At 35.7% G+C, this 27,435-nt stretch overlaps 1 protein-coding gene across 1 annotated transcript; it reads right to left on the bottom strand.

The window, feature by feature from the left end:
• Nucleotides 1-4,152: 4,152 nt before the first annotated feature.
• Nucleotides 4,153-26,700, bottom strand: LOC140158333 (uncharacterized). Its single transcript, XM_072181428.1, has 3 exons — nucleotides 26,134-26,700; nucleotides 7,254-7,350; nucleotides 4,153-4,598 (listed from the first exon to the last, which is right to left on the bottom strand). The coding sequence occupies exons 1-3, from the start codon at nucleotides 26,464-26,466 to the stop codon at nucleotides 4,261-4,263; spliced, it is 768 nt and encodes a 255-aa protein (XP_072037529.1). The 5' UTR covers nucleotides 26,467-26,700; the 3' UTR covers nucleotides 4,153-4,260.
• Between the last annotated feature and the right edge of the window lie 735 nt (nucleotides 26,701-27,435).

Here is a 27,435-nt window from a genome sequence, read left to right as displayed (position 1 = left end):
TTTTCTTGTTATAAAAAACAAGGAAAAAACAGTCCAAAATTAAACTTTTTTATCACAACGCGATATTTAAAAAAAAAGTACATTTTGAGAGGGCTTACGCTGGTCCTTTTAATTCTAGTTTAAAATCTGTTCATCACCAGCAGTCCGATTTGGTATCTATGGTTTCATCAAAGTATTGGGAACTAATGTGGATTTAATTTTGGTTTAAAAATACGATACATCGGTATTCATGCCAGCGACACTTCTAGTGTGTAAAATGCATTGAAAATTGTCGGCTAAAAAGTGCATAAATTAAAATCGCGAACAGTAATAGCAACTATCTTTTTTTAATTTTATCTCTAGTTAGGACTAAATGAATGATTAGGATTGAGCTATGTTTCATTTGGCAGAACTTGATAATATTTTTTTTAATCCCAAAAAATTAGTGCTGTATTTTTCTGGAATGGGGAGTAGTTCTGGCGACATAAGTACTGATCGTAATAAAGCCTCCTGGTGTATTGACAAGATAATATATAAATTGTTTTTGAAGATAATAAGTGGATCAGCCAATAATAAAATATATTTCTACCTTTCTAAAGATATTACAGATAAACAATAGTGACGGAAGAGTGTCTTGACATCATTCTTGCAAATTACTGTTTCGATTTTTCACAATACCCGTGGCAGTAGTTGCATGATGCAGTCATGTCTACAGTAGAATTCATCTCGACCTTTGCAGGACTTAAACCCCATTAAAAGCTATTAAACCAAGATAACACTCATTGAAACAGCTCAGCTCATTAAATCGGATCTTCTCTGGTTGTGCACAAGTGTCTGTTTTACATGTGCGATATCGCAATAAAGCTGGTATTATAGCTTCAGTTGGGTAACCGATTATAAAGGAAACGAAAGGAAACAATGGTATGTGTACCTTTGTTCACGAAATGAGACAATGGCCTGCTTTTTGTAAACCAGCATTCTTGAAAATGAGCAACATAATGATTGTTGACTTAACACGGTTTGGAAATAATATTCTTCATATTTTTGGTGTTATCTGTCGTTTACATATCCTTCCTAAAACACAAAAGTGCGACCCTCTCCAAACACCTAAATTAGCTAAAATTTAGGTTTTATATATCATCAATCTTTATTCAGCAAAACAGACAAACAAAGAAAGTAATGAAAAACAAAGACTGGACTTACGCCCTGGACAAGTCGGTAGACAAAAGTCATCAACTATGCAGGGCTATGCATGCAACGACGCGAGCAACGAAAAACTATAAACTGGACGAGTGCCAAAGAAGATTAAAGCTGGAGGTGGGGTTGATCAGCAGTGCCCCAGGAAGGATCATGTTACAAAACTATATTTTCTAGAATTTCATAGAATAGTTTAAATGTAGCTTGTACCGTTTTTTTGTGGCATCCTTCAGAACGGAGTTGGCTAGCTATGAGCTAGCTATGCTTTGCCCTCACTCATATTCTACGAAAGTGCGACCCCTTCTGAACATCTAACCTAGCTGTAATTTTAGGTCATGTTAGAGAAATATATTTGCTAGAAGTTTGGAGAATAGTTTAAATATTGGCTGGTTATTTTTCACACAGTGATGTTAACTAGGCAATGCCCATATACCTATAACATACACTGTTTGTAGAGGTCACGCGTCAATGGTGAGAGCACTGTGTATTGTGTATAGGAAAACGGACAGTAACTGCAGTATGGGTAGTTGAGAGCTGAAATACAGGGGCGTAGCAAGAGCCTCGGGGGCCCATGGACAAGAAATAGTTCGGGTCCCTTTTAGCAGGGCCGGATTTACCATTGGGTCAGATGGCCCCAAAATTGCCCTGTGCATGTTCCTCTTAGCCCGACAACGCCATGTTTTGGACCAAAATATGGTAAAAATTTGACAATTTTGCGCGCTTCGCGCTTATCATACTAGCCCTTCACATAGCAAAATGCACATTCATTTTGAGCTCAAATGGCCTAATATTAAAAATTGCGCGCGCAAATGTCCTAGTAAGATCGGAACAAAATGATATGCTTATCTCCCTCTAATTTGCAATGCTTCTGCCACCACCGTCGATCTTATAATAGGCCCCCAATTTGTAAACCAAACTTGGCCTCTTGAGTGTACTTGCTTTCCTCACGGTGAGTTTGGCGCCTGCAAATTTTTGATTCGGGCCAGATAAATTCGGCCCTGCCTTTTAGCATCTCCTTAATCAGCGCTTATTTCATTTTATCTTTTGCTTGGGGCCCCTGAACCCTCGGGGCCCATGGACCTCGTCCACCCTGTCCCCCGCTTGCTACGCGCCTGCTGAAATACAACCGACAATGTGTCCGTATGCCACCATCATGACTATTGCGTTTCATTTTAATATGAGCAAATATATCTTGATTTAATGATAAAAAAACCACATAATCATTCTACATGGACCTTTAATTTGTGACGGAACGACCTAGCCCTTCTAAAGATATTACAGATAGACAGTAGTGACGGAAGAGCTTCTAGACAACACCTTTGCAGATTACTGTTCGATTACTGCAGATTACCCTTTTGTAGTTGAGAGCTGAAACACAATGGACAAGATGTCCGTATGCCACCGTCATGTCTATTGCGTTTCATTTTAATGTGGGCGAATAGATCTTGAGTTAATGATAAAAAAAAACATAATCATTCTAAAAATGTGACGTGGTATATCATAAAGAGACACTTTGGGGCAAGGTATCAATTTTGAGACAATATTTTAAACATTTTTAACATCACAAATTTGCAACAAACCCAAATTGTGAAAAAATCACCCCGGGCAGATTGTTTGCTATTTGTCCATGTACGATCCTGCCCAAAAGTGTCTCCTTTCGATATACCACGTCACAAATATCCGGGCAAATACAACGAACACTGATGGAGAGAGTGTGTTATCCACCATATCCTCAATAACTGATCCAATTTTGAGCTAACAAGTAGGTTGATCAAACAATTAAACATGAGCCATGTTAGCAACGTGCTTCATAATGCGCGACTCCGAAAGTAAGTTTTACGGACTCAACAATTATTAACGACACACTTAAGGGGTGGGGTATGAACGTTTGGACAGTATTTATTGTGGGACATTAGAGCACATCAGACATATCTAATTGCATTCTGAATACGAAGAATGTCCTTCTGATATCAAATCATTTTGATTTTGTGAAATTCGCAATGTAATACACATTTTATGGCAAATGATTAAAAATTGATATTTTTGATATTTAACAGTACTCTTTATAAATCTGATGATTTATACTTAAAGTGTATATAAGTGGGATGAAAAGCCGACAATCAATTGAAAATTGTGACCTTTCGTATTGAATATATGGATTTTTTCCCCCAAAACACCAAAAAAATTAGGTCTTTTGGGGGAAAATCCATATCTTCAATATGAAAGGTCAAAATTGATCGTCGGCTTTTCCTCCCAGCTACATACACTTTAAGAATATGTCATTAGATTTATAAAATTTACTTCGAGGACTAGCAGTCAAGTTAGCTCAATCGTTAAGGCGTTCGACTATGGTGCGAGAGGTTGCGGGTTCGAACCCTGCATGCGGTGCCTAGTATGCTCTCGTGGAAAAATTGAGTTAGCTTGAAATTCCCCTGGACAAGGAACTTACTGCTAATTGTCTCGTTGTTACCCGTACGAAACTCGGGGAGCCTCCTGGTTGCGATGGTTATTTGTGGAATGTCTAGGGTGTGCGCTCGTGTAGCGATAGCAGCAAAGTCCCTGATTTGTTGTTAAATGGTTTATGGAATGATGTGGGCCGTAGTGGTCAGCGACAACCTGTAAAGTGTGCTGAGGCTTGTGGATCAACGTCTAGGCGTTGTGCCTGTGCGTAGCGCACTATAAATCACTGCGCTTTTTTTTATATATATATATATATCAAAAATGTGAAAAATATTACATTTTAATAATTTGTCATAAAATTTGTATTATATCGTGAATTTCAAAAAATGAAAATTATTTGATATCAGAAAGACATTCTTCGTATTCAGAATGCAATTCGATATGTCTGCTATGCTCTCATGTCCCACAAAAAATACTGTCGAAACGCTCAAAACGCTCATCCCAGATCCCTTAACCTTTCCTTTGTGAGGAACCCTTTTCAGAAATGCAGCAGAAAACATCAACTGACAACAGGATAAGCAATATCTCGTATATAAACTAATCGAGAAAAGGAAACGATTTATTTTTTGGTCATTTGCAAAACAAAATTGAAAACACAAAACAATGTTTACACGTCCAAATAACTCAAATTCTTTGATATTCTCTTTTATATCCTGAATAATCTGACATTGTAAACCAATTATCTTCCATTCCATAATCTCTATAGACATCTGATAATCTCTCTCTGTGATGAGGGTGATAGTTGCAGAAAGAGCAGCATATAATAGTCACAACAACGGTAGCCCATATTGCTACAAATCCACCTATAATGCTGCCAATGATTACGCCATCCAGTTCTTCCACCGATGTAGGAAAGTACATTTTGTCCGTTGAGGGCACTATTTCATAAGCATCGTTTTCAATGTTCTTTTCTGTAGCTGTTTCTTCCCGAAAATGATTATTGTCTCTGTGAGTTGGTGTTGCTGTTAAAGAATATACAAAATAACAGACATTAGATAAAGTGCGTCGAAAACTATTTTGATCGAAATTTTAATCAATTAGAAGTTAAAAAAATTGTAGTTCAACGAAACTCTTCAACTGAATTACATTATAACGTATTCATACACTCTATGGTATGTTATTTAAGGGATCTAAAATGAGCGTTTATTGCGTTTCGACAGTATTTTTTGTGGGACATGAGAGCACCTCAGACCTATCGAATTGCATTCTGAATACGAAGCATGGCTTTCTGATATCAAATAATTTTCATTTTTGAAAATCACAATATAATACAAATTTTATGACAAATTATAAAAATTTGATATTTTTCAAATTTTTGATATATAACAGTCCTCGAAGTAAATTATATAAATCTAATGATATATTCTTAAAGTGTATGTAGCAGGGAGGAAAAAGCCGACGGTCAATTGAAAATTTTGACCTTTCATATTGAAGATATGGATTTTTTCCCAAAAAGACCTAATTTTTTGGTGTTTTGGGGAAAAAAATCCATATCTTCAATGCGAAAGGTCAACATTTTCAATTGATCGTCGGCTTTTCATCCCACCTACATACACTTTAAGTATAAATCATCAGATTTATAAAGTTTACTTCAAGTACTGCTAAATATCAAAAATATCAATTTTTAATGATTTGCCATAAAATGTGCATTAAATTGCGAATTTCAAAAATCAAAATTATTTGATATCAGAATGACATTCTTCGTATTCAGAATGCAATTCGATATGTCTGATGTGCTCTAATGTCCCAAAATAAATACTGTCCAAACGTTCATACCCCAGCCCTTAAGACTAGCGAGAACAAATCAAAGTAAAATGCCAGGAGTTCACGGGTACGCATTCGCGTATTACGGGCAGTAATTATTTGTTCGCATTTTCAACATTTTAGTACTTATTATCACTAATTGCTCGAGAATTAGTAAAATAAAATGCACTTGCACTAAGAAAATAAGACCCTGTCGTCTACCACACGGTAGAGGATAATAAAAACAAAAATTCATATCGTTTATTCTCATTCTTAGTCAGTAAAATATTATTTTAATAACTAAACCCTGTTTTATTTAACAAATATTAAGTTGCCTTTATGAAACCTCCCCTCTTTCTGAAATGAACGAAACTTGTTTACCGTTTAAAGCCATATTATAACATTTACTAGCGCCAATGCATGTTACTCCAGCGGTTGTAATACGGTACGATCCTCTGGCGTGTGTGTGCATGTGTGTCCCGCACGCCGTGTACGTATATACTGTGTTTTATGTTATGAACATCGCATACGTGTTCGACTAATATATATTTCCATCGTAATAATAAAACGACGGTTCCTGCACAGGACTACAGCACCTAAAGTCTTGATTTTTGCAGAGTATCTTTGTTTATTAAAGTACATTACAATCGTGTAAAAACCCAATGTGACTGGCCAGCTGCTGCCGAACGGCGCAAACATATCCGCACTTAGATTGTAACATTATCTGTGCAGCTCCCCAAATTCCATTGGGTGAAGGAAGTTTTTGATAACCAAACAACTAATTACCGATTTTTGCGATTCAGGAGGAAACCGGAGATCCCGGAGAAAACCTGCGAGAGCGAGCATGGAATCGGGATAATTCAAGTGCATATGAGTCCTTGGGCCGCGCCGGGGCTTGAACCCTGGACCTCAGCGGTGCAAGGCGAGGGAAAAACCGCTGAGCCAACTGGCTCCACCATCAGATACAGATACGAGAGTACCATGATGCAGTCATGTCTACAGTAGAATTCATCTCGACCTTTGCAGGACTTAACCCCATTAAAAGTTATTAAACCAAGATAACACTCATTGAAACAGCTCAACTGATTAAATCGGATCTTCTCTGGCTGTGCACATATGACTGTTTTCATGTGCGATATCGCAATAAAGTTTGCGTATTATAGCTTCAGTTGGGTAACCGATTATAAAGGAAACGAAAGGAAACAATGGTATGTGTACTTTTGTTCACGAAATGAGACAAAGACCTGCTTTTTGTTAACCAGCATTCTTCAAAATTAGCAACATAATGATTGTTGACTTAACACGGTTTGGAAATAATTTCTTCATATTTTTGGTGTTATCTGTCGTTTACATATCCTTCCTAAAACACAAAAGTGCGACCCTCTCCAAACATCTAAATTAGCTAAAAATTTAGGACATGTTACAAAACTTTATTTTCTAGAACCTATTTAGAATAATTTAAATGTAGCTTTTACCGTTTTTGTGGCATCCTTCAGAAGTGAGCGGTCCGATACCAATATTTTCGGTCAAATCTCCATTCAATTAACACGGGGAGTTGGCTAGCTATGCCTTGCCCTCACTCATATTTTACAAAAGTGCGACCATTTCTGAACATCTAACCTAGCTGTAATTTTAGGTCATGTTAGAGAAATATATTTGCTAGAAGTTTTGGAGAATAAATAAAATATTGGCTGGTTATTTTTCACACAGTGATGTTAACTAGGCAAGTGTCCATTCTCCCAACATACATCATTTGTACAGGTCACGCGTCAATGGTGAGAGCACTGTGTATTGTGTATAGGAAAACGGACAGTAACTGCAGTATGCGGAGCAGTTTGATTCATTGCTAACATTCTTTTGTATGTTCTACTTACAATCGTCAACTTCTGCTGTGTTGACAATCAGATGTTGCATGTGTAAACTGTGTTTTGAAATACTATCTTTCCTTCGGCCCTGTGATTTGTGAAGAGTCTGTTGAAAAAAAGAAAAATAAGGTATTAGTTATTTTAATCAACGACACTCTTAAGCAGCATGCAGACTCCGATTATTAGACGTACAATATTGTATGTAACATAACGTTATTTTATCTATTGCCATTCTATTTCCAGTAGTGTTTAAGTTCTAACGAATGTTTGATGACGTAAAATCGATAAGATGTTACGTATAATATCTGGTAGAAATATATTATCGATTTTACGTCATCAAACATTCGTTAGAACTTAAACATTACTGGAAATAGAATGGCAATAGATTATATAACGTAGATATGTCACATACAATATTGTACGTCTAATAAAAAGTCTGCATACTGCTTTACAAACAGCTCATATTGCATCATAACTATTTGGCGCTACCACTACAAAAATCACTAAACAATCGACTAGAAAAAAACAAATTTCATTGCTGGTATATATAGCATGATATTGGCAAAGTCAGGATTTTTTCTCTGTGATTTAGAAAGTGAGAGTAAATTAATTGGGGCATGCCAAAATTCACTTGATCCAGGTATATGTGACCGTCCATCTCAAACCGCTCGTAAAGTCGGCAAATTGTATTTCGAGTTACAGTCCAAAATGTGCATCAAGCTTGTATTCATAATGTACCCAATAATTGTCCTACAAGTTTCTCATTTCAGTCCAGTCCGCACATCAATCTTTAATCCTATTGTTGAAGAGGATAATAAGCTTATGCTTATAGTAAATAGCTTTAGTCTTTGTTTGCTATGGCTAAATCCTGTTCAAGTGGTGGATTAACCAACAATTAAAAATGAGAGGACATTCCTGAACCTCGTTGACTTGGGGATGATTTGAAGTGACCGCCAATCATCACAATTTAATATTTAATACCAGCAATGTAGAAAAAGAGAAATATTGTAGCACCAAAATAATGTACCCTTTTACTGAAGGAGCAAAGTTGAACAAGCCATAACTCCACTTATGGCTATCGTTTAAAGTCAAATGATATATCATTGTAAAGCTTTAGATATATATTTTCCAAACACGGAAGAAAACAAAATTGACCATGGGCCGACTTTACGAGCGTTTCGATGTGGATAGTCACATATAGAGAAAAGTGTACCAATTACTTTATGTAAATCAGCATTTCTGTCGCTACAGATCTTTAAAATGCGGGGTTTACATGTGATGAAATCAATTGGGCTGAATAATTATTCACACTATATATCAGTCGGGTACACAAAGTGAGCCCTTATATCTTTAATATTTTTTCCTTGGATAGTAACTTTTTTAAGATATAGGCTCTACATTTTGTAAATAGGCTAAGCTTTCAAATCCGCATTTAGCATGATTGCTTGCAGTGTAACACTAAGTCATGTTCTTCCTTGTTACCATGTTATTTCTGTATTTCCAAATCTGAAGTCGTTTCAAACACACCAAAACTATGCCTATGAAGCCTGCATTATCCCTGTCTTTCTTTTTTTATTTCGGAAGAATAGTCTTGTTCAAGACTCTCTCTTATACTAAGGACAGCTGATCTCTCCGGCCGATTACCTATTTACGGATGCGTAATGCCAGTCCGCTATTCGCACTCATCACCTACAGTATTATGTCTGTGTATGTATGCAATTATACAGGTTGTAACAAACAAATTAGACAATTTAGAAATTTCTTGGGCTACTACATAATAAAATCGGTGGTCTACAAGCGAAGATAAGGCCAATTGTGTAAAATAGTCCTAAAACAGCTTGGGCCACTTTCGTGTCTCTGTGTAGCATAAGTGGTTGAATTATGTTGAATCATGATAATATCTTATGCCTGAACTACACAGCTTTAGGAAAGGTCACCCTGCGACTCTCAGTTGATATCCACCATCCAAGATCTAACATCTACAACGGATACCAACAAACAGACTGACATGAAAATCATGGATTTTGAGAAAGCTTTTGATAAGGTTCCACACAAACGTCTTCTCGGCAAAAGCTATGATTATGGAATCAGAGGAAACCTGTACGAATGGATTAAAACCTTCCTCACTGAGAGACCGCAGCGGGTACTTGACAAATGCTCCAAGTGGGTCAGCGTTACTTCAAGCATTCCTCAAGGCACAGTGACAAATCCACTGTAGTTTATTATTTTCATCAATGATTTACCCCCATAACATCAGATCTAACACCCGTCTTTTCGCACAATCAAAGATTCTTCCGGTGCAGATCAACTACAACAGAATCTCAACAAGCTGACTGAATGGCAGAATAAATGGCAAATGAGATTCAATGAGAAGAAATGTTTTGTGATGAAAATTATCCATGTCAGATCTCCACTTCAGTACAATTATTAATTGAACGGATCTCAACCTAAGGAAACTCTTGAAACGATCTTGCCATAGTCACTTTGGTATCGACATCACGGCGACATTTTCAAGCGTACTATACACACGCATATGTATAGGCTACTATAAAGCTTCAGGTTGATACGGATTTGATTCAAGTCTCAATGATACCTGAAAGTATTTAAGACCTTGTTTCCGACTTAATTACATGAAAGAAAAAAATAACATCTACAATGTATTTGTTCCGGAACTAAAAACTTCCCAATTCCACAAGTTTTGCTCTGTAATTTGTTGAAAATGGGGGCAATCTATTCATCACGTTCATGGTGTATATCCATATCTTTGAATTAATAAATGCCCTGACTTTAAGCGTACAGCTTATATCTATGTCTGTCCTCCACTCTGGATTAAGCGACGATTTCGTAGTAGGCTGACGATATTCTTTTGCGCGCAGGATGCTTCAGTTTTTACACAAATATTAAATAAATGTTATTCTAAAAACACTTTTACAAACAATTTCGTTTTGGATTATACGGGTGTGCTGTTCTCCTTTCTCCAAAGGATGCGGTGCAAACCCTCTGGGTTTGCATTGTGTCTGGCTTGATGGGCTTGTTAGCCATCTTCTTCAGAGCGTCCCATAGGTTCTCTACTGGGTTTAAGGCTGCCTTTCATCTTGTTTTAATTTGAATGATAATGGCGCGTACAATTAAAGCTAATAAAGCATAATACTCATCCAGTAATATTATGCACTGAGAATCCTTCTGCAACTTCCGAGATCCGACTCTTTACCATGTGCATTGATTTTTTTGTTTTTGTTTTTGTTTGTTTTTCGCAGATCGCAGAGCAACAAATGAGGTGTCCGATTTCGCAGTATGAAACGCTGTATTCAGCGAGTTTATTAATTTGTTCAATACTCTTTTTGTGTTTAAATCATGGCGACATTTTCAAGTTAATGATACTTTTATTTAAAAGCGTACTATACACACGCATATGTATACTATAAAGCTTCGGGTTGATATACGGACTTGATTCAAGGCTTAATGATACCTGAAAGTATTTCAGAACTTGTTTCCGATTTAATTAGATGAAAGAAAAAATTAACATCTAAAATTTATTTGTTCCAGAACTAAAAACTTCCCAATTCCACAAGTTTTGCTCTGTAATTTGTTGAAAATGGGGGCAATCTATTCATCATGTTCATGGTGTATATCCATATCTTTGAATTAATAAATGCCCTGACTTTAAGCGTACAGCTATATCTATGTCTGTCCTCCACTCTGGATTAAGCGACGATTTCGTAGTAGGCTGACGATATTCTTTTGCGCGCAGGATGCTTCCGTTTTTACACAAATATTAAATAAATTTTATTCTAAAACCACTTTAAGAAACAATTTAATTTTGGCTTATACTGCTGTACTGTTCTCCTTTCTCCAACGGATGCGGTGCAAACCCTCTGGGTTTGCATTGTGTCTGGCTTGATAGGCTTGTTAACCATCTTCTTTAGAGCGTCCCATAGGTTCTCTACTGGGTTCAAGTCTGCCTTTCATCTTATAAGGTTTTAATTTGAATGATAATGGCGCGTACAATTAAAGCTAATAAAGCATAATACTCATCCAGTAATATTATGCACTGAGAATCCTTCTGCAACTTCCGAGATCCGACTCTTTACCATGTGCATTGATTTTTTTGTTTTTATTTTTGTTTTTGTTTGATTTTTGCAGATCGCAGAGCAACAAATGAGGTGTCTGATTTCGCAGTATGAAACGCTGTATACATTCAGCTGAATATATTCAGCGAGTTTATTAATTTGTTCAATACTCTTTTTGTGTTTAAATCATAGCCACATATTCAAGTTAAGGGGTACTACACCCCTGTCAAATTGTGTGCCTATTTTTGCAATTTTCTCAAAAATTATAGCGCATTGGGGACAAGTAATATATGTATATTATAGGGGCAAGGACTACAACTACTGCACTGGAAATTTTATTTCAGCACAGATAACAGTTATGGAGTTACAGTCAAAAATTAGGGAAAACCAATATTTGATCAATAAATCAAGAACTACTTACTCTGAGTTGCGGAATTTTCAGTACAGTAGTTGCGGTCCTTGCCCCTATAATATACATATCTTACTTGTCACCAATGTGCTATAATTTTTGAGAAAATGCAAAAATAGGCACAAAATTGGCCAGGGTGTAGTACCCCTTAATGATACTTTTATTTAGAAGCGTACTATACACACGCATATGTATACTATAAAGCTTCGAGTTGATTTACGGACTTGATTCAAGGCTTAATGATACCTGAAAGTATTTAAGAACTTGTTTCCGACTTAATTAGATGATAGAAAGAAAAAATTAACATCTTAAATGTATTTGTTCCGGAACTGAAAACTTCACAAGTTTTGCACTGTTATTTGTTGAAATGGGTGCAATCTCTTCATGGTGTATATCCATTTCTTTGAATTAATAAATGCCCTGACTTTAAGCGTATAGCTTATATCTATGTCTGTCCTGCACTCTGGGTTAAGCGACGATTTCCTTCTTGCATATTCAATAGGGAATTCGTGTATCTCAACTGAAATACTTCCGCAATACATTGATACTTTGCAGTAACTTGTTAAGAAACGGAGAAATCAATTTTATTTAAGGTGTCTTGATTATTCGTAAATATCATTAACTCCGGGCATTAACTCCATAGTTAATTAGCTCCCACGCAAATTACTTAGTAATTACAAACGACTTGCTAATACTAGTCAAGATTTCATTAAATACTTTAAGAAGTCGCGGTAAACTTGACAATCTTTAGGTAAACATAACCACTAAGAACTAGTTTACCGGTTTAGTAGTCTGTCTGTATGCAGCTACACCGTGTTATTTTGACGGATATTAGCCCGGTGTCAATGATATCCCGTTTTTCATTAACATCATTTCCACCACGGTCTCTCCGGCGACCAAATATGAAACTAGATCTAACTCAAAGGTCGCTATGGTTAATTAGTAAAACCAAAAAGCAAGTTCTTGAAGTCTGTTTTGCTTTACTGTCAGCTTGCTGTAATTTTGATTGCAAATAGGCGGCAATGTCAATTTAGAGAAAAATAGATTTCAACTTATACCCTGACACATTATACCTGTTGAGATGATTTTTACAGTAGCTGTCTTGCCGAGTGTTAGTGAGGCCCAGGGAAGTTTATTATTAGTTTCCTTCTTCCCGGTGTCCGCGTCAAGTTGGCAACCTTGTAAAAAAAATTATTTTAAAGAACATTACTTTTTTCTCACGAAGTTATATAAATGCCTAAAGATGTCTTACTCGTCCCATTATTAATATAACACTACTCAAAAAATTAAAAGGATCAGAAACTGTTTTAAATTATTTCTTTTCTGTTATCGTAATGCTGACCAAAGTGTTTTTCAGTGTCAAGGAACTTCAGTACTTGGTAGTGTAGTGTATTAACCCCCTGCGCACTACCCCTGCCGATCTAACATTGCCTCTGAGTGGTAAATTACATGATATCTTCACTTTAATCACCAATCAGAATGGCGATTTGCAAATAAAACACCCCAATTTTTTTGCATGTTGAAATTATTCTAACAATGTTGCTGATTTGGGCCAATTGATAATGAAAACTTCTTTTTGGCCAATCGGCATGTAGTTCTCATGGGGTTAACTGCGTGTGCAACAGTGCAAGCATCAGTTGCATGAACATTACCAAATAAAACGACACTCATTTTATCTACAATGTTAATGCTGTGTTTGGAAAATGCTTATAAACAGATAAATTAAATGCTAATGGTCCTGTGTCACAAATTGGGGTACCTGTGTGTTACATAGTAAAAAACTGAAATGTTTCAAACATTTCACCTACACATCTCATTTGAAGTGGTTCATCCTCCTGAGCATTTTGACACCCTTATTATGGAAATCGGTTAAAAAATGAGAGAGTGCGGGCAAAAACAATCACAAAGTAGGTGGGATTTAACCCCACCTCTTTTTTCCACATTTACAATCATTCTGAGCAAGTATTAGTCTTTTAAATGACCGTCTGATTTTATTTACTTGGTTTAGATGTCTGGGAGTTCATTTAGACATTTTTTTACTACATTCAAATTTTTAATGGGGGTTTTAGATCAAATTTACGATATGAATCCCTGGTTGTTTAGGATACATGGGTGAACATGCTTTTCAAATTCGGACTACCGCAATGGTTTTCAGTTTCGGACTAGCGCAGTGTTTATTAGATTCGGACTAGCGCAGTGTCGGACTGAAGGAGTGTTTTCCAGATTCGGCCTAGCGCAGTGGTTTTCAATTTCGGACTAGCGCAGTGATTTTCATATTCGGACTAGCGGCGTGACGGACTGGCAGACTGTATTTTAGATTCGGACTAGCGGCGTGTCGGACTGATGCAGTGCATTTTAGATTCGGACTAGCGGCGTGTCGGACTAGCGGAGTGTCGGACTAGCGGCGTGTCGGACTAACGCCCTGTACCCCTTATTCCTACATGAAGAAAAAAATGCCAATATTAAAGTAAATCCTAACTTACTAGACACAGTGTGAGATGAACGTTTTTAAGATTGTGTTTTCGCCTAAACGTTGCATGGAAAACAACATGAATCGTTTTATGTATTACTTGGTGTACCTGGTAAATCTCATGCAGAGAGGATGTTTATTTTTCGTACTCCATTTCGAATCATTGTCAGAATAAATCAGTCTGTGAAATTGTTTCCGTCGCAGACAGAAGGCGATTTGCTTCAGTGGATATGGGAGAACTGTTTGTGCTTGGCTTTTCCTTCACCATGTTCACAGTGGATATGCAGTTCCCAAAATTTCATATGCATTGCTTCATACTCGTTACTCTTTTGCTCTCCATGTATAGAATGAAGGCTGTATGTACGGTAGCTTGTTTGTATGTTTGTATGATTAGGCGATCAAAAGCGGAAATGAGAATTTTGTAACCACTGATCATCACAGAAATTGGCCCGGGAAATTGGCACAAAATCACATTCGCTATATAAGGTAAAAATAAAGGTTCATGCCTGTTTTTACAGGCCGAAGTATTGCCCATGCATCTCCCTTTCGAAGCGGCGTGGGGCCAGATTCCTCCGTGTATAATAATGTTGATATGTGGGGGCCAGCCACTCCTCCTACACATCAACTCTAATTACCTTCCTAGCACCATTCGGTACCCATTTACAAACGGGAGTAAGTGCTGACCGTGCCTAAGGACATAACACGTTGGCCGCGATGTGACTCGAATCCGCGACCATTTTATTACGAGTCCGGTAACTTAATTATTAATCCACCGAACTCCTTTATCATGTTTATATTGCCTGTACCTATCAATTCGCTGTACAAGTAGTGAGGCCATTTTGTCCTGAACAAAAGGTACCTCTTGATGAATTTGTCGGCAAATCAAATCGGCACAAAGGAACAATGCGTTACATAAATCTTGATAATCTATTGCTTCTCCACGTTATATTAATCCTCCTTCACTGCAAAAACAAGTGTTTATATTTAAACACCATATTGTGTTTATTAGAGCAACACTTAATAAACATATAATTCATGTTAATGGTCTAACACTAATGTTCATAAATTAACACTTGGTGTTATATTACAAACATTAGTGTTTGTAATATAACACCAAGTGTTAATTTATGAACATTAGTGTTAGAACCATTAACATTAGTGTTAGACCATTAACATGAATTATGTGTTTATTAAGTGTTTACTCTAATAAACACAATATGGTGTTTAAATATAAACACTTGTTTTTGCAGTGTTGGACATGACAGGTGATGATTGCAGGTGATACTGCATGAACGTTGTAAGTGCAATATAAAAGTGTTTACAACATTCTTACATTTTCATGACGAGATGATTTGGGCTGGCGAAACTTCAGTAATGTTTGCAATATTATTAATGATGTAGGACGGGCTTATTTTAAAATTCACTTCACGACTACTTGATTGAGTGGATAATTCAATTTTTCTAAAAATAAAACAATGCAAATATTAACTATAATTTTGGTATAATAAAATGAATAATGGCACTTCCCGCATATTCCGCTTTAGGCCGTATGCAGACTTTTTATTAGACGTAAAATATTTGATGTAACATATCTACGTTATTTAATCTATTGCCATTCTATTTCCAGTAATGTTTTAGTTCTAACGAATGTTTGATGACGTAATATCGATAATATATTTCTACCATATATTATACGTAACATATTATCGATTTTACGTCATCAAACATTCGTTAGAACTTAAACATTACTGGAAATAGAATGGGACTAGACTAAATAACGTAGATATGTTACATCAAATATTATACGTCTAATACTCGGAGTGTGCATACGGCCTAAGGCGATAGATGCAACTTGTTGGTAACACAGCTTGTTTCACCAAACGTTTGACAAACCTTTAATGATGTCAAAGATCTGTCAAACGTTTTTGTAACAGTGAAAGTTGGAAAGTGTGTGTCAAACGTTTTTGTCTAAATGTATTTTTAGCAAAAGGAGATGTGTAAATTTCGAAGCATACTTTCATTTACAAGTTTACGCATCATGAAAGATTAAGCTCGTCTAGCTCGCGTAATAAACAAACATCTTTGAATTTTCCACAACTCACCAGGATATAGTCTCGGTCCCAGCCGATTTGTGCTCCTTCGTCACTAGTGACGGAGGAACACAAACCGGCTGGGACCGAGACTAACCAGGATATCGACAATCAAGTTATAAAGAGTGCACTCACTTCGCTGATAAAGTTGTTTAAGGGCTCGGATAGCGACGTTTTCGAATATATGTGTGGGACCTGAGAGCATATCAGACACACCAAATTCCACTTTGAATACGAGGATTGTCCTTCTGACATCAAATAATTTTAATTTTTTGAAATTCGCGATATAATACAAATTTTATGGCAAATCATTCAAAAGTGACATTTTTGATATTTAAAAGTCCTCGAAGTAAATCGTATTTAAAATGGATGTAGCTGGGATGAAAAACCGGCCATCAATTGAAAATTTTGACCCTTCATATTGAAGATACACATTTTATCCGTGAGATACCTTTAAAATTTAGGTCTTTTGGGGAAAAAACGTTTATCTTCAATACAAAAGGCCAAAAGTACATATCATTAGATTTATAACGTTTACTTTGAGGACTGTTAAATATCACAAAAATTCAAAAAAATATTAATTTTTAATTATTTGCCATAAAATTTGTATCATATCGCGAATTTCAAAAATCAAAATTATTTGATATCAGAAGGACATTCAGAATGCAATTTGGTGTGTATGATATGCTATCAGGTCCCACCAAAAATACTGTGCAAAGGTGGGTGAACCCGAACCCTTAGGTCATTTATTCAAAACAAGTCCGCCTTTAACAAGATTTAACATTGGCTTCCAAAGACACTACCCTGTTGCACACAAGTGATGGCGAAGACAGGAGCAAAAATACTTCAGATACACTTAGGTCGTCTTCTTGTTCAAATTAGATAGCCACAATGGCCTACCAGTCTTTCTGTTATTACGAACGGTTTATTTAAGTTAAAAAGTAAATTACCCCTTCGTAATAACTGTGAAACCAAAATTAAATTTCATAGCAAAAGCAAAAGCAAAGCAAAATAGACTTCAAGTACAAATTAGTATAAACACCGCGAACAGACAATATTTTTTCTTGTTTGCTTATATAAAGAATCAAGTGGTAAGTCTATAAGTGTCGAGTCTTTGACAAAAGAATGATGGTGTGTGATTTTAATGTATTTTGTTGTTTTTAATTTTGGGAATAAAGAATCAGAATGGAGCTTTGCAAATAATTCACCCCATTTATTTTGCGTGGTGAAATTATTCTGACAATGTTGCTGATTGGGCCAATTGATAATGAAAACTTCTTTTTAACCAATCGGCAGGTAGTTCTCACGGGGTTAATATTATTTTTGTGCTATTATTTGAATTATGGTAACAATAGTGCATTAACTCTCTCGACGCGGGTGTCGAATGCAGACGACAAATTTCAAACAAAATTTAAAAAGTCAAAAATTTCGGAATTGTATATTTTCATGACCATATTAATTTTATTTTAGAATCAACATGAAAAGTGTATTAAAATTAATACAAAGAAGCCTAGTGTTGGTTTAGTGCCTCTTGATATGTTGAGAAAATATCTCAAAACTCAAATTGGCTTTAAGGGTAGATGAGGCAATATTGGTCGAAGCAACCAAATTGGTTTTCATTATCTAAATCAATATTTTATTGAAAAATAACACTTTGATGTTTTGCAAAAGTGCATTCTACAAATCAAATACTTTGAAAACTTGCTTGATTTATTGTTATATACGTTTTACAAAAGTGTTGTTGTTTCAGCCCTCTTTACAACATAACTCAAGAACCACATGACCTACAAAAGTATACCTGTGATTTAAAAATTCTTCTACACGCTCGCTATGAAATGCTTAATGCAATTTTTGTGAAAGCTCACTACCATTCGCAAGATGCTGTGAACTACATAATCACAACAGTTTAAAATAGTTGCAACAAAACTGCATCTTTACAAAATGAGCCATTGCGATCGAACACAACGATATGTGTGACATTGTAAGTGGGACCAGCTATGTAAAACAACATTTTTAAGTGTTTGATTTATTCTATAACGTCTTTATCATTCTGTGCGTTCTGTGAGCGTTCGAGTTAAGGGTTAGAGTTTTGGATTGGCGTATATATGCTTAGGTTAGAGTAGGATTAGGAATCGTAAAAAATTGTCATGTTCGAGATTCTAGTAAGCTCCCAATCACGGTGCAACATGGGAAACCATTTAATTCATATCATTATCTAAAGGTTACTTTGCAGAGTCCTGCGTTAAAGACTATAGCCCTGCATGTTTTAGTGTCTTTGACTATAATACACAGGCCTTATCCACAGTGAACTCAGAAACCGGATTTCCTAGTTGAGTGAGTGGGAAGGAAAATGGTGAAGGGGACTAAATAGGTCAGAATAGAGGGTCATAAGGACACAGGCTAAGCAAAGGAAGGGGGTTCATAAGGGTCTCCATCCGCAAAAATATCAACCATAAATATATCATGCCAAAAACAAGCTGCTGATGGATCTATCCGAATGTCGCGTGTCCGATGTACGCTAGCAGACTTAGTAGACCAATACAAACAAGCCATATGCTATTAAGGATGAATGCAAATAGAGCCACCGTGTTACCTCAAATCTTGTCGACCGTAGCTTGTTTGCATGTTTACCATTTGTCTTGTGCTGTTGGGCTATTCCAGTTGAAATCCACACTACCCCTGTGGAAGATTTTGGAAATACCTTCCACAGGAGGAGTAAGATTTTCAAATATAATTGGTCAGAGTTAATCATTTTGAAACCCATACCCCCACTGTGTTGTGGTTTTACATATATCTTCCACAACTGGAGTGAGTATTTCAAATGGAAGTTACCCAATTGTCTATTCTATTTGAAACTCATACTCCCTCCGTGGAAGAGTTTAACTAAATCTTCCACAGGGGCAGTGTGGATTTTAAATGGAATAGCCCCGGGGAATAGCCCATTTCCTCATTTATGTGATATGTACGTTGATATAAGGCAGATGTGAACAAAAGATCGTATTAAAGATAATGTTGCTAAATTTGTGTTTTTCTTAATTAACTACTTCACCTTTTCTCTATATTTTTTCTGTATGATTTATACAAAAGTTGCCCACCACTTTAATTAATTTATCAATAAGATCTGTGTTGCAATATAATGTAAGCATTTATTTCCTTCAAAGATTTAGACACGCAATGTTTAGTAGAGATTTGTTTCTCGTGATAAGCATAACGTTTTCTCAAATTGACAATAAATAGAAGATATTAGGCATTTTATATTTTCTTGCCGAGTGTACAATGATATTCGTTCTAATGAGTTCAAAAGATTGAAGGAAAGTTTAGAAAGGAATGGTCTATTATATGTATGGGAATTATTTATTACAAGCAACATTGATGAGAAATTATTTATCTTGCTTGGGGTTGACTGCACCCAATTTTTACCAACTTTTCCTAGTGACTTAGTTCACACTGCTAATGTTTGTTTTGATGTCACATGTAAATCTTTACTGAAAAGAACATGGAAGGCACGTAATGATTTCCTTAAGTAATTAATTCTTCACCACACTGACTACAATATTGTCTATTGTATAATAATGTATATATCCAGTTGATGTAGTTTTTAAGTGGCTGGCACTCAGCTTCCACCCAATTGGCTTTTGATGCTGGCTTTATTTGCTTCATTCTTTTTTCCTCACTTCATTTGACCCACGGGTGGACGATGAATGCAAGCCAACTTAGTATTCTTTTTAGTATTTTAACTTTAGTATTTTAAGTATTCTTTTTTAGTATTTCTGTTTGTATTGTTAACTTTTGTAAATACTTTCAGTATCATCTTGTAATTCTTGTTAACTTTTGTTTATATGGGTGCCGCTGTTATAAAAGCGTTTTCCAAATAAATAAATAAATAAATAAATAAATAAATAAATAAATAAATAAATAAATAAATAAATAAATTAATTAATAAATAAATAAATAAATAAATAAATAAATAAATAAATAAATAATAAATAGAGTTCGTCAATGAAAATCCTGCAAATTAACCAATATGCTTATCTTTACAAATGAGTTAGAGAATAAACGATAGGAATTTTTATTTTGCCTATCCTCTACCATGTGATAGACGACAGGCAGGTCCAATATTTTGAGTAGTGGATGCCGGCGCAGCCGGTATTGGACCTGCCTGTCGTCTATCATAGGTAGAGGATAGGCAAAATAAAAATTCCTATCGTTTATTCTCATTCTTAGTCAGTTAAATATTATTTTAATAACTGTAAACAATTTTAAAGCAAAAACTAACCGTCATAAAAACTCCCCTCATTATAAAATGAACGAAACTTGTTTACAACTTCACGTATTCTGTTGCGTGTACTGCTAGCGCATTCGCGTATTCCGCACTAGTCTACGCATCCAGCGCGATACATACTCGTACCTCTACACGCGTGTTACCCATTATCAAGACGCATGATGACGTGGGGTCGTCTACGGCCTGATAGACGGCACCCGAAATCATGCGATTGTCCAATCAGAAATGTGTCTACGAACTAGACCACTCCCACTGACTAAGAATGAATGTTCTTAGTCATCTCGTAGTTTTGACGAGTTTTTGAAATAAATCGAATACTGGAACTTACTCTTTGCAACTTTGCTACATTGCGTCTGGAACCACCAGACTTCATCAGGCAACTGACCCGCTGGACCTGTCACGTAATAAATTCCTAGGAATCGTCTTGAAGGCCCGGTCCCATGCATGAGATAAGGTAAAACGGAATCCCCTTCTCCTGTTTAGAGATGGCTGCTCAATGCGTTCCCAGATGGCTTCTTTAATGCCTCTCCTATATGCAACTGTTCCTCCTGCAGAATAACGACTTCCTCGTTCTTTGTTGCCTGATGAAGTCTGGTGGTTCCAGACGCAACGTAGCAAAGTTGCAAACAGTAAGTTCCAGTATTAGATTTTATTTCCGAAACTATACGACAGAAAGTCAGATGGAGGGATGAGATATCCAGTTTCATAGGGATCAGGTGGATGGCAAAAGCAAATGACAGGAAACTTTGGTGCCAACTTGGGGAGGCTTTCGCCCTGCAGTGGGCTGAATACGACTGATGATGATGATGATGATGATGATGATGATGATGATGATGATGACACTTGAAAAAAACACCATGATTTTAAGATCATAAACAATACTTGTTTTCAATTTAATAATTTCAATAAATAAAGTAATTTTATGTTGTCAATATCATCTTCTGTATTAATTTTGACATCTCTTTGAGTCCACAGTGATTTGGGTCCACTTTGATCCCTGCACACAAAGTTATAAGCATTTGAATGTACTAAATAACTATTTGAATGAAACAAGCGGAACAAGCAGTCAATCTTTATTGGAGAGTAATGTTTGAACTTGGTTTTTTTCTCTGTACTTTCACATTTTTGTTTTTTTTTAGATTTCTTTAGTCCTTTTTTGTTTCAATTCTTTCCGTGTTTCTTTCACTATTGTGTGTGGCCACCATTGTTTGTTGCTGCCATAGGAGATCTTGGGTCCATTTCACTCAACTTTCCGAAGCTTCGTAAGTCTCAAAATCCTTCTTAACTTACGACGAGTCGTAAGTTCCAATTCACTAAACTTACGAACGGTACCCTTCGTAAGTAATAGGGATTTACTACAGGGACTATTCGTAAAGTTACGTCTAGTATTGGGTACTATTCGTAACTTTAGGAACGGTTACTTGAGTTACGAAGGGTTAAAAGTTTAGTGAAATGGACAACAGCCGTCACCAACAAATAAAAGTGGACATTATCTTTGTTTGTTTGTTTGTTTGTTTGTTTGTGATATGAGATTCATTTTGCTTGAACAGTGATCACATTACATTTTTAACAGTTGAACTTTGGCCAAATTCCCACGAGGGTTCGTGTACTGTCTACACTCATCAAACTAATAAATAATATAATCCCCAGTGATGAGCGATCAGTCGTGGTGCAACTAAACTTTCGAGGCAAGAATAACCGCTGAATTTTATTGGTCTAAAAAAATACTAATTACTTAGCGACTCAACTATGAATTTAGCTTTAACCTTAACATGATATATTTTATCAATTCATCTTCTTGTGTGCATAAGCTTTTCCTTTCTAGAATATGACAGGAAAATTTATTTCTTGTATTTTTGATATAACTGAGTTTCCAAATATGGAAATATTGAAAATGTCAAAATTGATTTGCTAATATGACAGAAAGCATCATAAATATTTGAATGTCATTAAATTAAACTGAATTACGGTCATAAATTTGTATGTTTGACACGAACGTTGCGAACACATTGAAGCATAATTATAATCAACTTACTGATGCACAATTAAAGCCATATTATAACATTTTCAAATAAAATAGATTAGCATTTCTTTGCCATAAAATGTTAGCTTTTACTGTCAGATATATCCCCTTTTATTTTTGAGACGAACAACTACGGCAAAGCAAAGAAAATTGGAATTTACTACCAGCGCAACAGCCAATACGTACCAATCATTCGGTCATGTTGTGGTACGACCCTTTGTTGTGTGTATCACCGTCCCGCACGCCGTGTACGTACTGTGTGTTATGAACATCGTGTATGCGTTCGACTAATAATTCCATCGTAATAATAAAGCGCCGGTTCCGGCGTTTTATTCAAACTCTCGGATTTTGACAAAACTACAGCACCTAGAGTCTTGATTTTTGCAGGGTATATTGGTTTAATAAAGTACAATGTAAAAAAAGGAATTTTAAAAATTCAGTGAGGGCGTCTTCCTCAGCAAATATGGCTTTAATGAGTCAAAAAAAGTGCAATAGAGCAAAGAATCGATATTTATGTCAGAACCACGTTGAACTTTCCCATTATTCTTCTGTGAAAAAATGAAGTGAATCACAACTACCGTTTAATTTTTATGAGTCCTTTTGCTGTGATACCCAATTTCATTATTTGTCCACGAGGTACCGTGTATTTTGAATGATAGCACAATGCACAATAAAGCCATCAGCTCTGAAACTGACTTTAACTTTTGCGTTATTTTAATTTCTTTTTTTTTCTGTTCAAACAAACTTTCTAACATTACTGTTTTGGGGACGAGCATGCATATCACTTTGGTATTCGAGTGACCCCCCCCCCCCTGATAATGTAATCAGTGAAAACGAACATTTAAATATGAATCTATTCTTTTTGCAAATCACACATTATTGCTTTAAGTTAAAACCTCCATTTATACTGAAGAATGAAGATAGCTATTCGCGTGCATTTTGTCTTCCTCTTTACTATCGTGACAGGAAAAATAGAACCGTTTCGCTACGCTTCATGCTCTGCTTGGATTAATTCAACTTAATATTTGAAAATGAATAGCAAAAAAAGCGTCGATCTAGATATCAACCGACATGTCTATCGCCACTTATCTTCAAGATTTCCTCTGTCCAGTGTATTTCCTTTATTTGTTCCTTATTGAAAGAGGTATAGGTTTAAAATATACGTGCGGTTAATGCAGCAATGCTTGTGAGAGATCGAACGTATTGAAGTCATTTGATGTCTGTTAAATAAACAGAAAATGTTGCTCGATTTTCATTATCTAAATCAATATATTATTGAAAAATAACACTTTGATGTTTCGCAAAGTTGCTCGATTTTCATTATCTAAATCAATATATTATTGAAAAATAACACTTTGATATTTCGCAAAAGTACATTCTACAAATTATATACATTGAAAACTTACTTGATTTATTGTTGATAATGAATTATGTACGTTTTACAAAAGTGTTGTTGTTTCAGCCCTCTTTGCAACATAACTCAAGAACTACAGGACTTACAAAAGTATATCTGTAATATTTGAATTCTTCTACACACTCGCTATGAAATAAGCGATGCAAGTTTTTTACCAAAGCTCACTACCATTCGCAAGATGCTGTGAACTACCAATTCGTAACAGTTTAAAATAGTTGCTAACTTTAATAGTGTTCTTACAGTCACATGAGGACAGTAATGATACTTTACAAATATGTATCAGTTTCCTTTCAGTGGTTTAGTTCTTTTTGAGCATACATTTTTTCTACATTATTAAACCAATTACGTTAATAGTATTCTGTATATCAAACATATGACTATTAATTTTGGTTCTATTAAACCGTCACAAACGTCATCTACAATTCCGAGACAAGGTATTTATAGATTGGTCGCTATTTAGGTTTCAGAAGTTTTATCATGTTGGCACAAATTTCCGTCCACATGCCTTATTCCCAAACAGAACATAGCTACATGGAAAGATAGATAGATAGATCCCAGTCTATTTATGACCGGATTCGTCGCACTAAACTGTTATGCACCTTACATTTGGCGGCAAAAAAATACACGTGCATCCGTGTAATACTTTTGTGGAGATGGTAAAATATCGGGGATGGTTGTGTATGGTAGTTTCTATACAAGAAGTGGGACAAAACAAAAGTAACAGGAAAAAACATGCATGGTAGTCCTGTTCAATTTGCCAGATGTGTAATTGATAGATAAATAAAGACAGAACATTAAAACAAATCAAAGAAAATGCCTTTTCCTGGTGAACATAAAGAGCACAGTCTAACATTTTGCAAAATGATATTAAAATTACGTTTATAGGCCTTTTGAACATCATAGAATCTCTCGAAATTCCATTGTCTCATCCTCTTTGTCAATCAAGCTTACCTGCTTGACGAGCTCATAAACATCTCAAAAAAGTAACTAAACCCCCCTCAAATAATGACCATTATTAAAAAACGGGCAATTGTATTGCAAATTTTTTAATTGCGTTGGAAACAGAATTTATTTCTGCACATTTTGATACCTCATTCGTAGCAATTGACTAAATATTGACATCACAGCGTACATTTAAACCAATGTAACCCAAGATTTGAAAGTTGCAGTAAATTCTATTGATTTGTATTCAGTATAATCATGATAATGGAAGTTAATCTGTGTAATGATATCTCAGTGTTTTTGTATTGTTGTAAGTGCAACTTTCAAATCTGGACTTCGCTTCATTAAATTAAACAGTGTCTTATTGTTTTCTTAGCTATCGTATAAAATGAGGTGTCAAAATACGCAGAAATAAATTCTACTTCCAACGCATTTTACAGATTTGTAATACAATAGCCTGTTTTTGAATAATGACCATTATTTAAGGGGGGTAGTTACTTTTTTGAGATGTTTATTTCATGATAAGGTAACGGTAGTTTACATAGAACATCATCATTTTTTACACTTATAAAACGTTCAATATTAAAACGCTGTTTAAAAGTTTAAACAATCCAGTTTATCGGGTGAACTGAACAGGTTGTCACTTTAAGAATTCTTTTAAAAACAATCTGTTTGAATATTTGTAGCAACCTGGTATTAACTTCACCCGTTAACTAGGGTTGTTTAAACTTTTAAACAGCGTTTCAACAGCGTTTTAACAGCTTTGTGTCAATTATGAACAACTCACCATTCCAGAGGAAATATTGGACAAACAATTTAGCCAAACAATTGAGTTGTTTATAGTTTGGCACATTGTTGGGTACCGTTTTAAACAATATATGAATTTGATTTACGAACGTAATGCAAAATTAACACGTTACAGTCCAAGGTTAGAATAAGCGAAGCTTTGGCTTGTTCCAAATTATTTTAAAAATCTACCTATTTCGAAAACTAAGAACGTTCACCATGTTCACAACAATCGGATTTTTCACAATTAATCATTGTCGAACATAGCTTACAGATTTACTTCTGGGCCCTGGCTCTCTACTGCTATAGTTGATTATGCAATACCATTTAAATGTTTGTGTTTTTAATGAATTCACTTTTTATCCAAAAAGTACGAATTGCATTAAGTTACATCCATACTCACCTGTTTGCTGTGTAATAAATTCCTCTGTTTATCAGCAGCACCATTATCAGTTCTTCCATTAACATAGGTATCACTATAAAATCCACTAGCAGATATTTGATCCTTATTTTGATCATTGTTAATTCCATATATTTCATCATCATTTAACATCTGGTGTTCCTGTACCTGTTTAAGTAAGGTGCCAACAACGTCATCCTGCAAGACATTTTGGTGATCTGTTTCAATAGTCTTCGTCATCTTCGCACCTGTGTCAACCTGACTGAGAACTGCACAGCTGATCTGCCGAACAAGACATGACAAGATTACCACAAATATTATCGACAAGTATTCCATGTCTGTTGATATTGTCAAACTTAATGGACCGCCTCACTAAGGAGACTTAAGCCAGACCAGATACAACCGCTATACACACTCTATTCCAAAGAGTGAACTTAACAAAAACTTTTGCTGCATTGAACTTCTTGCTGCCATCCAACTTTGCGTGCATTCTATTGGCGTAGCTACGTAGTGTTTCATTCATAACAAAAATATGAGCCCTATAATATTCCTTCTCGCACCATGCTCGATTTAGTTGCCCCCAGAAATTCAACTGTCGGCCACAATAAAAATGTTAATTGTTTGACGGATTTAAATCACGAATATTAAATAATGTTAGGTTAGTTTTGATTAATTGTAATTCCAAAGTTTATGCACTGGTGTGTACGTTTACTTAAAGATATGAGGAAACTGGCGGGAAAACGGAGATTATACGGAAGTCCTTCGTTATTAGGTAAGCTTCCGCTATCCTGTTCAAAGTTTTAGGTTTAATCAGTTGAATCATGAAATATTTCGACCACTAAGCCTTCAATGAAAGATTGTTGGAATCCCTGGTACCAATAGACATTAACTTAACGTGACTACATAGCTACGGGTTGAACTCATCTTAATGTAATTTTCGGTTGGAATACATAACCTATGCATTCCTTAGTTACCGTACGTCTTGCTATTCAACAGTCAAGTATTCAGACCCCACTAGCCACACACGTCTATCCGTCATATTGAACATTCTTGTTTCTGGGATGACAGATGCTAAATTATATTTATAGTTGTTGCAATAGTTTTATCGAACTCAGAAGTAGATTAAATTACTAAATGAAGACCATAGGAGCCTGTTGAAGCCGGGTTAATGGGCTGTTCCAGTTGAAATCCAGACACACCCTATGGAATATAATACATGGCCTTTATATTCCACACAGGGAGTGTGAATTCCAAATGGGGTTACCTAAATAAATCACTCCATTTGAAATCTACACTGTGTGGTAG

This window comes from Amphiura filiformis, chromosome 8, assembly GCF_039555335.1.
Source record: "Amphiura filiformis chromosome 8, Afil_fr2py, whole genome shotgun sequence".
Lineage (NCBI taxonomy): Eukaryota > Metazoa > Echinodermata > Ophiuroidea > Amphilepidida > Amphiuridae > Amphiura > Amphiura filiformis.
Note: the sequence above shows the minus strand (reverse complement) of the source record. Positions and strands in the feature narration are given on the sequence as shown.